The 11,552-nt window shown below is 38.4% G+C and overlaps 1 protein-coding gene across 1 annotated transcript in view; it reads left to right on the top strand.

Moving 5' to 3' along the window:
* Window positions 1–87: 87 nt before the first annotated feature.
* SNRK (SNF related kinase) overlaps window positions 88–11,552 on the top strand; it is a 42,561-nt gene continuing 31,096 nt past the window's right edge. The window contains exons 1-3 of the mRNA XM_020799468.3: window positions 88–242; window positions 6,871–7,016; window positions 9,985–10,667. Coding sequence (XP_020655127.1) covers window positions 10,079–10,667 — 589 coding nt within the window. The 5' untranslated portion in view covers window positions 88–242; window positions 6,871–7,016; window positions 9,985–10,078. The remainder of the gene's footprint in view (window positions 243–6,870; window positions 7,017–9,984; window positions 10,668–11,552) is intronic.

Genomic DNA, 11,552 nt, shown 5'->3' with positions numbered 1-11,552 from the left:
TGGGCGCGCGAGCCGCCGGAGCCGAAGGAGAGCGGCGCGAGCCCTAGAACGTCGGAGCCGTCAGCCGAGGGTTTTGTTAGCCGCCGCCGCCGCCGCATCCCTGCCGCCGAGGAGGCCCCTCTGCGTCTCTTTTCCCGCTCCGTAGCAGGCAGAGGACGGGCGCCGAAGGGAGAAGCCGTCGCCTCTTTCCATGCGGAGAGCGGGGAGAGAAAAGCTGAGGGCCGCGGCTGCCGACACTGGGAGTAAGTTAACCGAGGGCAGGGTGAGGACTGGGGAGCGAGCCGGGGTGGCCTGCCCGCCGCGGCCGCCGAGCTTCCTCGAGGAGGCCTTGGCAGGCAGGTGCCGGCCAGGAGGGGGAAATTTTAATTTTTCACGGGTGGAGAAGGGGAAAGGCAGGGAAGCTCCCGAGGCTGTGGCCGTCATCATCCGAAGGCCGATATCCGCGGTGCTGAGAAGGAGCTGCATCAGTGCCCGGTCTCACTGTGTGATGTGTCGGTCTTCCTCTCGATCTGTCTGCCTCTCGCGTTTTCGCTCCGGCGCGCGCGCACACACATACACGCACACGCACACACACATATACGCAGCTCTCGCGTTGCCCGTGTCCGACAGATTAGGGGAAGGTAAAGGTGTGTGTGTGATGAGAATATGACAATGAATGCGGGGGGGGGGCGCTTTGTACGTGTGAATGTGGTGTTCCTGCGGACATACTGAGGTGGAATACAATTTGTGTGTGTGTGTGACAGAAAGAGAGAAACGGTGCATGTGGGGAGTGTCCCTCCCCCAAACCGTATTTATGGTGATGCATCGGAGAGAAAGGTGAAGCCGAGTTCACCTCTTGTGGTCTCCACTCCATCTCCGGCGCTCTTTCTCCTGGTCTTCTCCCCTGCCATCCCTCCTCCCAGTCCCCTGCAGTCTGAGGAAAGCAAGCAGCCCCCTTGATCTCTTTTCCATCAGTGTATTTGTCAGGCTTAGGTGGTGGCTAAGAAGTTCATAAACCTAAGCTGCAGAACTGTCTGAGGGATGACAGTGCATCTTATTTCTGTATGCTGGGTATAAAGCCAACAGGTATGGCTAGAAACAGCTTAGCTGCCCTGTGTCTTTCCTTTTGATGATTGAGAGAGTACATTATCCACAAAGACAGGAGCTTGGCATCTTTCCTTCTGTTGAAGTGTTTACATAGTGGTCCCATGCTGAAAACATGTTATTGCAGCAGTGATGTATTTAGTAAACAACCATTTTTCTGTCTTGTGCTGAGTTTGCCAGGTTTTGACACTGGCATCAAACCTGTGGAACATTTTTGTTTTGTTAAAAATCCTCTCTCCACTTAGCATTAATGAAAGAAACTGGTAAAAAGACATTATATCTATATATATCTATATGCATGTTTTTTACTTCTGAAAATATTGATAGCATGCAGTGTTTTAAAAGAAAGCTGTATTCAGTAGAACTGTGTAAATGCAGTATGATTTAATTTCCTTATATTCCTTTAGCAATACATGGACTATGAAGTATTATGAATTATATATATATAATAATTTCTTCCTTGAGTAGAACCTGTGTAACTTCACATAGCTTGCATCCTGAAGCTTGGCCGTGATGGGGTACTGGAAATGCGTACAGTATTTTTTGTTTATGGCTAAGATAGTTAGAGGCTTAACGATATCTTTGCTATGGTCTTCTAATTTGAATTTGAGTTCTTTTCAAAGGATGGGAGTGAGGATCTGTTTAAAGTCTGCCCTCTAGTGCAGCCATTCTTACTCTTTTAGGTTGTTGTTTTTATTTAGCATTGGACAGTTGATGTAAGAGAGAGAAAAGTATGAGAGAATTTAGCAGAGTGCATCTTTGACTTTCCTCCAGAGCTATAGAAAAAACTTGGGAAATATCATGGAATCTGCTGTTGGGTACTGCACTCATGAGATAATTAATCATCCAGTTTTAACAAAACATACCATTATTTTCCAGGAGCAGTTGGTTTAAAAAGATCCATGAAATAACATGGATGGTGATGATGAGTGGTTCATCTTTCAGACTTCTCACAAAAATGTACATTTTGCCTTTTGTGGAACAGATGTATGACATAATCAACAGTTATCACATAGTGTCTACAGAGGAGAAATTTAACTACAGCGGTGAGCTCAGGGGCACTGCATACAGTATCTTTTCCTGGAGTACAGTGTATGTGTATTGAACTGGAAGAATTGGAGCAGATAATTGGGGAAACTAAGTCAAAATGGTTGACTTGAATTAACTTGATACATAGTCATTGCCAGGAACTTTTATTGGGAAGTGCAGGAGACTGTGTGATATAGTATACTTCCTAATTAATTGACTAAAGCGTCTGTCACAGATATATTTGTAAAACTGATGAACAGTGGCTGCAGTAGTGTGCTCTTTTTGTTTGTGCAAAATGCACATATCACTTTCTGACAAGTTGCTCTGTCACCTTTTATTCTGATAATTCTGCTATCTCTTCTTTCTGAATTGTGTTAGTTAACTTATCCTATACCTCCAATCTTTTCCCTGTGCTCTGACAACATGTTCTTCATATCTTCTTATTGCATTACTGTTCTCTTCTATGCTTTTTGATGCTACCATTATGTCTTTTCTCTACTCCTTCACATAAACACAGGAGAAAAATATTATACCTTTTCATCTTCTTTGCCAAGTAAATAACAAATAATTGAAATATAAATAAGTTCCCTTCACAATATTTTTGTTTCTCATTGTATTGTCTCTGTTCTGCAATATAATCTGAAAGGAACTTCAGTTATATTATCTGCTGTGGAAGTTATTTGTCTTTTGCCTTTTCTTTGTGCCACAGTTGTGTAAAGTGTACAAAGTAACGTGCATGATAAAAAAGACCTACAAAAGATTAAGCACTTTAACCGTAGAATTAATAATAATGTTTGCCAGATGCACATGTGATGTATTTATTTATTTATTACATTTCTATCCTTCCCATTTAGTGACAGAGCGCTACTCTGGGTGGCTAACAGCAGTAGTAACAACAACAACTCGCCTACCAGACACAAACACACAGTTAAAAAACTGGCGAAAAGTATTCCTAAGACAGCCGCAGACAAAACTAAAATTAAATTGTTGTTGTTTAGTCGTTTAATCATGTCCGACTCTTCGTGACCCCATGGACCAGAGCATGCCAGACCCTCCTGTCTTCCACTGCCTCCCACAGTTGGGTCAAATTCATGTTGGTTGCTTTGATGACACTGTCCAACCATTTCATCCTCTGTCGTCCCCTTCTCCTCTTGCCCTCACACTTTCCCAACATCAGGGACTTTTTCCAGGGAGTCTTCTCCAATGAGCACTCAGGGTTGATTGCTTTCAAAATAGATAAGTTTGTTCTCTTTGCAGTCCAGTGGACTCTCAAGAGTCTCATCCAGCACCACCATTCAAAAGCATCAATTCTTCAGCGGTCAGCTTTCTTTATGGTCCAGCTCTTGCTTCCATACATCACTACAGGAAAAATTAAATACATGGGTCCAAAAAGAATAAAAATCCTTGTGTATTTTAAAAAAAATTAACACTAGAATTTCATACAGTGTTTGGGACAGCCATATATCTAAACATTTACCTGTGGTAGGCAAGATGTGTTTTCTCCAAATTCTGATTGCTACTGTTTGTCTTCTACTTGTGGAAATGTGCACATTGTATACCTACAACTATGAAAATAAATGTATTTAAATATGAGTTAAGAGCATTATCTTCTCTCTCTAAACTATGAAAATGAATGAGGAGGAACATGAAACCAACCTCACTGAAATGTTAAGTTTATTGTGTGTGTGTGTGTGTGGGGGGAAGCAGTGCACTGTGGCATTATATATATATATATAATGCCACAGTGCACTGCTTCCCCCCCCCCACACACACACACAATAAACTTAACATTTCAGTGAGGTTGGTTTCATGTTCCTCCTCATTCATTTTCATAGTTTAGAGAGAGAAGATAATGCTCTTAACTCATATTTAAATACATTTATTTTCATAGTTGTAGGTATACAATGTGCACATTTCCACAAGTAGAAGTAGTTGGTAATGTAGCATTTTATAGTATGAGTAAATAAATCATTTGAAGAATTCATTCAGTGTAGAGTATTAGATTTCAGTATAGATGAAAATGATCTGAACTTACTCTTCATGGTTAGCAACAAGGTAAGAGTGGGTGGAGGCAGTACAGTGAGTCAATAATCCTTATAGTTTTATCTGATTTGATAGCATAAGTGCATTTAGAAAATGGTACAATACAGTTTTGTTGTAATACAGTTTCTGGTTTAAAAGAGAATAGTATTGCAAAGAGCTGGAACAGGAGTTCTGTGGCTAAAGTATTCTGCCTCTAAAGAAATGAATAGTAGCAACTGTGGAGAGATGTGAGTGAGGATTGTGTTGTTGAGCTAAATGTTTTAACTCTTTGTGTCTATGCCATTTTCTAAAATCTGAATTAATCCTTGTTGCTTGTGCATGGTGAAAGAACTTGAAGGTTTCTTTCAGAGGAAATAATTGTGATGTGTGTAATCCAGATTAGAAAAAAAAGAACAAAAACAAGCTAACCAATTCTACATAATCACAGAAATAATGCAGATGTTTCCCTATAGCTGCAGTTACTAATTTTTAAACTACAGAATATTCTCAGCATGGATTTCCCACATCATAACTTGTTTCACTGTGATGTATTATGGAAAGATTTTAGAAATTAAGAAACATGCAGTGTATGGTAGGGACACATTTTGCCATACATCATGAAGATGCAGATCTGTGAAGATGGTGCGTGAATAGTCTTGCTTGTTTGTAGTCTGGCAGCAAAAAGAATAATATTGTGACATTGCAAAGTGCAGTGGGAAATCTTAAGGCTGCATGCCTCCCCCTTGAAACAGTTTTGTGGTTTTCCAAAGCTCCCTCAGGGAAACATAAGTTTTTCAGACAGGTTTTGGTTTTTAAAAAAGCATACTGTTATGCTTCAGAAGGCTTCCAGGAGCAAAGGTTTTCATATAAAACAAGTTGAGGGAACTCCCCCAACCTAAAGTGCCCAAATGCAAATCAGAAGTAGATGTCTGGGCAGTTTTGGCTTTAATTTTAAAATTTCTTTAAAAACATTTTTGGATGGTTTGGGGCCTGCTGCAGATATGTGCTGGGGTCAAAAATTTGATTCCTGTCCCCACCACAGTTCTCTGCACCTTGTCTGAAAGATTTAGCAGCTTCATTAGGCATAAACTTTTGTGGACTGCAGCCCACCTCTTCAGGGGCATCTATTAACTGAAGAAGAGAGTTGTAGTCCATGAAAAGTGTATGCAACTAAAAGTGCTACTGTCTATGGTGCTCCAAAAATCTTCCTTGGAGGATATCAATCTAGAAAATTATGTTGGGTTAATATTGGCACAAACTCCTGCATTAATCTTTTGCTGCAGCTGCTTTAGTCTTCCTGTGTTTATGGCTCACTCACATTTTTCTTCCAAGCTACAATTAAAAAAAGACATTTTAGAAATGGCAGAATTGGAACAAAATGGGATTTACCTGAAGGTACCTGGCCTTATACAAGTTGCTGTTAATGAGCCATCTGTACAGATATTCGACTTGCAGGATTTTAAAAAATATTTTTGTTTCAAAGTATGAGTATTTGATATATCAACAGAACTAAAGAAAATAGGCTGGAGACCCTTTAAAATTCTACTGCTTTTTCTTGAGATTAATTTAAAAAATCCTACCTTTATGGCAGAAAAATCTGCAAGTCCATAGGCCAATATAGTTAACTGATTCTTCTTATGCCAATTTCTATAACATTGCTTGGTCATTCTCTCATATTTATGGTTTTTCATAAAATACCGTACATTTGAACCAGCTTGGTAGTACTGCATTAATGCAAATCAGTAATTATATAAATACAATAATTGAAGTAATTGACACAGTGATACTAAACATGCTTACGTGGGGTGGATACCTTGCAGCCTTCTGGATATTTTGGGGACTGCAATTCCTATGAGCCATAGCCAGTGTAACTAGTGATGATGGATGAATTGCAATCCATATGTTATTGGATTGCAACTCCTGTCATCCCCCGCCAGTTGTCAACATCTGGAAAGGGCCATAAATTGCCCAGGAGAATAAGTATTTGGCCGAGCAGAAGTAGTTTCTGCCTCTTTTTTACACCATATTCTGTTCTGCTTCAGAGGGTCCTCTCAATTAATTGGAAATGATTTTAGTGGGTGTTACAGTAAGGAGAGGGAATTGTTAAAAATAAAACATGTAGAACAGTAAAAACCATGTAAGTCAACAAAGATTAGTCTGATGTATACAGCATCAGCAATTATAAAAGTCAGTGAAAAGAGGGAATCAGCCTCATTTTTGCAAATAACAGTGACCCCAGTCTCCAAGAAAGTTTTCCCTAAAATGGCATGTCTAACAAGAACGATAAAATCCTAAAGGTGTTTCCCAGAGTAGGGCATTCAGTAACGTGGATGCCCTGCTAAAATAGCCTTGACTTCTTGTACTATAACCAAGCAAAAACATAATACGTTTTTGGCATTCTTCAGTCTATGCAAGTATGGGCTGAAGTTGGAACAAAAGATGGAAAGGAGCTTTATTTTCTTCCTAGTATATCCAGAGTTAAGTTGTTTTGTTCTGAGCCTGTATCAAAGTTATTGAAAAACCTGTGTTTAAATTCTTCTCTAAAGGAAGAATATGGCCATAATTTTTCTGTCTGATTTTTAAAGCATTGGTCCATGTGAATTGTGAGGTGGCAGTCTGTGTAGACATTTATGCCACTGGTTTCTATGTAATTTACAAAGAAAGTACTGAAAAAATCATAGTACAGTATGTTAGCCATATATTTATACTAAGTGTACTGAAACATCTTTTTTGTAGGAAATAGGAGGGAAAGAATGCAAAGCTGTCCTCAGAATTGGATATGGAAGTATCAGTAGGTGAATCTTCAGAACACAGGAATGAAAATTGAAACTTCATGAGGAAATCATAGATAAGATGATACCTCTGGAAAAGGCACTGCCAAGGTTGGTAGACTCAAATTTAATGTTTTGAATGTGTATCCTTTTTAATGACCTCACTACAGTAATGCTTGTGAAATCTCTTTTTAGCTGTTGGTGTAAGATCCTGGTCTGTAAACACTTGCTAGTCTGTAAAATACTGAATGATCATGTTTTACATTAATTTTACAAAATTCACACTGAATGGTGTTTGGTTCACTTCTCTTTTAGATTAATGATAGCTGATCGCCACATCTAAACAAACTGGTTAATCTTACATTGTGGTTTGTTTGAGACAAGCTGGGTCTTTTTTTAATTGTACAGCTTGTTGTAGTCAAGTTTAGTACTAAATGTGAACAGTGTGTCACTCAATTATATTTTATAAAAATAAATAATAAATTATTTTCAATTTTTGCTGATTGTTTTACTGCTTTAAAATGCATCCCTGTTAGAGCTTGACCCTTTTCAGGTTGCCACTTACTTGGAGAGACATTGACACAATATATAAACATACCACACATTGTTTTTATATTTTGTTATGAGAGTTCAGACAGCTTGTTGGAAATGGCACTTTCTAACATTGCTAGATATATAACTCAAGATATATCCCCTTGTTAGGTGAACTTGAGTATATAACTTAAGTTAATGATGTTTAGTTTCTTGGTGATTTGTTGGTGTTAGAACAGGGAATAATCAATGATTAGGAATAATAATCTCTTGTACAGAGTAGCTGGTATCCCATGGAGCTATGGAAGGACACTAGCATGTTTCTGTGATAAAATTGTTAGAAATAATTTGGTAAAATGAGGTTGGGGCTTTTAGTGCAACACCATTTTTTGCTTCGAAATGCTCAGGACTGTTGGGGTGACAATGGGAAGTAGGTTTTTTAGAAACCTATAAAATTGAATGTCTGAAAAGCTGAACCACCTTTTTGTAATAAATTAATATAATACAAGTGTGGTTTGCATATGATGCATGTTGGAAAAAATCACTTTGGAAAAATCACTTTGATGTTTCTTAATATCTTGTCATCATGTAGAAAAACTCCCCTGTCCAGCCCCAGTAACTGCAGAAATATATTGCAGGGTAGTTAAGTATGAAGCTTTAAAGTCATAGTTCTGCAGTGAAATAACTTGTGCTTTACTGCATAAATCTTCCTATTTGCTAAAAATATGAATATATTCTGTCACATTTTTATCAGAAAAACATAATTTCTTTATACAGTATGATACTTGTACTAGTAAAAGCTCAAAAGTATGAAAGTCATTTCCTTTTTTTGTGTTATACTTGAGATAAAATTATGCAGCCAGCCATGTAAAAGGCATGTGAATTTCAGCACAAAGAATGGTGCATTTTTTCTTTTATAGACTCTTCTGCAGTATTCTTAAACCCTTTAGAAACTATACCACCAAATATCCACTTCAGTACATAGATGGACAACATTACAACATTGTTTCCAGCCATGTGATATCAGCCACAGGAAATTGCAAACCAAATGAAATGTACAGTGGTGCCTCGCTTAACGAGTGCACGGTATAGCGATGTTTCCGTATAGCGATCCCTTTTTCGGGATCGCTATACGGAAACATACCCGATCTTCGCAATGGGGAAAACCCGCATTGCGAAGATCGGGTATTGCGGCGGCCATTTTGGAGCCGCCGAACAGCTGATCGGCGGTTCCAAAATGGCCGCCGGAAGCCCGGAAATGGCTGCCGGCAGCCGTTTTCGCGCCCTGCCCTCGCTTAGCGAAGGCGCGAAAATGGCTGTCAGCACCTGGAATCCTCGCTGAACGGGTAAGTAACGAAGGTATTGGAACGCATTAAACGAAGTTTAATGCGTTCCAGTACCTTTCCCCTACCCGTTTAGCGATGATTCCGTATAGCGAGGGTTAATCCGGAACGGATTAACCTCGCTATACGGGGCACCACTGTATATGTTAAATAAAATTTTAAAAAACTTCGTCCAAATAAAACATGTCCCATTGTTAGAGTCTGCCTAATGCTCTGTTTGCACTGCCTTTAATAATAGCTCCATAACTCGTTTCATACGACTTCCAAGATCTGTTTGGTAAGAGAGAGATTTTACATGATTACATATCTTACTGTTTGTCTAAGAGATACATCAGTATCATTATAAAATAAGCATGTGAGTTAAGGATATTGGGAGTTTCTTGAAGTAAATTGTGTTGTAGTAATAAACTATATTAAAGAACAAATTGGTTTTGTTTTTGGTCAACATCTCAGATTATAAGCATATGCTAAGAATGGCAATTTAGCAAATGTGAAATGGTTTTCTAATCATAGAAATTTTGCCATTGGTATGAATGGGACATAGAATGTAGCTTTACTCTGCATTGTTGAATTTGGAAGCAGTTATACTGGGACTTAATTGCATATAATAATCTTAGTTTTACCAGTGGTTTTCAGAAAATTATATTTTTACGTAATCAAACTGCATGTCAAGCATACCGATCTTCCCCCTTCCTAACTGGTCATCAATGACATTAAGACTGTGGACACAGTAATGTCCTTGAATTATCTTACCATAATTTTATTTAGGATGTTGTTACTGGATTATTTCAGTATATCAAATAGGCATGCGAATATGTACAGACTAATTTGTTCTATGGGTTTTTAGATCAGTTTCATCAAATACCCTATGGCTATGCAATAGGGTATTTAGGCACATGAAACAGTAAATTTTTGATGAAATTTAAATGGAATTACATTTGTTTTCTCCTTTTCCCTGACATTCCTGTTTGTGTATGTATTAACTAACTAATCTGGCTACTTTGGAATTTTGTAGAAAATGCTTTTGTATTTCTGTGCGTGTTGCAAGATACAACTCTGAATTAGATACTCCAACTCTGTTCAAAAAAGTCCTTTTAAGCTTAGGTATTTCAAGCTCACGAAGATCAGCTTTCATAGGACTGGAAATACTGTATTCTAAATTTAAGTAAATTTGCATTGTTTAATAATTTCTCTTTTATTTCCAGATGCGTTTGGCAGTGAAAATGAGTGGAGCATCTCCTACCCTTATATAAGAAGAGACAAGTTTCCGAAAGCATCAGTATTCATACTTGGAGCAGTATGGCAGGTTTCAAACGAGGTTATGATGGAAAAATTGCTGGATTGTACGATTTGGATAAAACCTTAGGCAGAGGGCATTTTGCTGTGGTCAAACTTGCCAGACATGTGTTTACAGGTGAAAAGGTAGCAGTGAAAGTAATTGACAAGACCAAGCTAGATACTCTAGCTACAGGACATCTTTTCCAAGAAGTTAGATGCATGAAATTAGTGCAGCATCCCAATATTGTTCGCCTGTATGAAGTTATTGACACCCAGACCAAACTTTACCTGATTTTAGAACTTGGTGATGGAGGAGATATGTTTGATTACATTATGAAACATGAAGAAGGTCTTAATGAAGACCTGGCAAAGAAATATTTTGCTCAGATTGTTCATGCTATATCCTACTGCCATAAACTTCATGTGGTTCACAGAGATTTAAAACCGGAGAATGTTGTTTTCTTTGAAAAACAAGGACTTGTGAAATTGACTGATTTTGGCTTCAGCAACAAATTTCAGCCTGGGAAGAAACTAACAACAAGTTGTGGATCCCTTGCATATTCTGCTCCTGAAATTCTACTTGGGGATGAATATGATGCACCTGCAGTAGGTAAGGCAGACAATCAATTTAATGAGTAAAGTTTTCTTTTTTCAAAATGAATTAGAATTGAGTATTGGAAGGAAGCATTCTTTAAGGGTTTTTTGTGTCCTTGCCTCATACTACAGTAGTACCTGTCATGTAATGCGGAAATTACATAAACTGGAACGTGGATTGCCGTAGCAACGGGCGGCGCTAGAAACCTCCAGGCATGATCCGTCCTTTTCATACAGTGACCCCCCCAGTAAAAAACGTAAACCGAGGCATTATTTCTTACGGATTTTGGTTTGTAAACTGAAAATTACGTAAACCAAGGTGTACGTAAACTGAGGTACACCTGTAGTTTAGTGGCATCTAACTGTTGATATGGTTAAAGGATTGTTGCTTAAAATGTTTAGGATATGGTTAGAGTATTGTTGGTTAAAAGTTTAACAGGAGTGATGTACCTCCACAATAATGGGCTCATTTGGAAGAGGTCATTTTCTTCATTTGGAACAATTTGTAGTTTGATGCTGGAAATACAAAAGCTGTGAATACTTACTAGATGGGGCCAAATCAAGGCACTCCATTCTACATTGCTTCCTAAAAAAGAAAGGACTTTTTAATGTACTTTATCAGTGAAAACATTAGAGCCCCACAATGCTTTTGCCTATGTGATAGCAGATTCATACATACAATCAGTTTAAGAGGTAATGTAATCAATTTGCATGCATAGCCACATCTTTCATGCTAAGGAAAACTTTGTTTTATCTCCTCATTTGTATCTGCAGTAGAAACATAGCATTCTTCCTTTAAAAACCTGATTCCTCTAATGGTATTATGTTCTCAGAAAGTTATTGATCAATGGTCTCCTGCTTTTACACACTGCCTTCTCAAGGATGAAAGCTTTAATACCTT

This window comes from Pogona vitticeps, chromosome 6, assembly GCF_051106095.1.
Source record: "Pogona vitticeps strain Pit_001003342236 chromosome 6, PviZW2.1, whole genome shotgun sequence".
In the NCBI taxonomy this organism is placed as follows: Eukaryota; Metazoa; Chordata; class Lepidosauria; order Squamata; family Agamidae; genus Pogona; species Pogona vitticeps.
The sequence above is the reverse complement of the archived record's forward strand: the minus strand, read 5'-3'. Positions and strand labels throughout refer to the sequence as shown.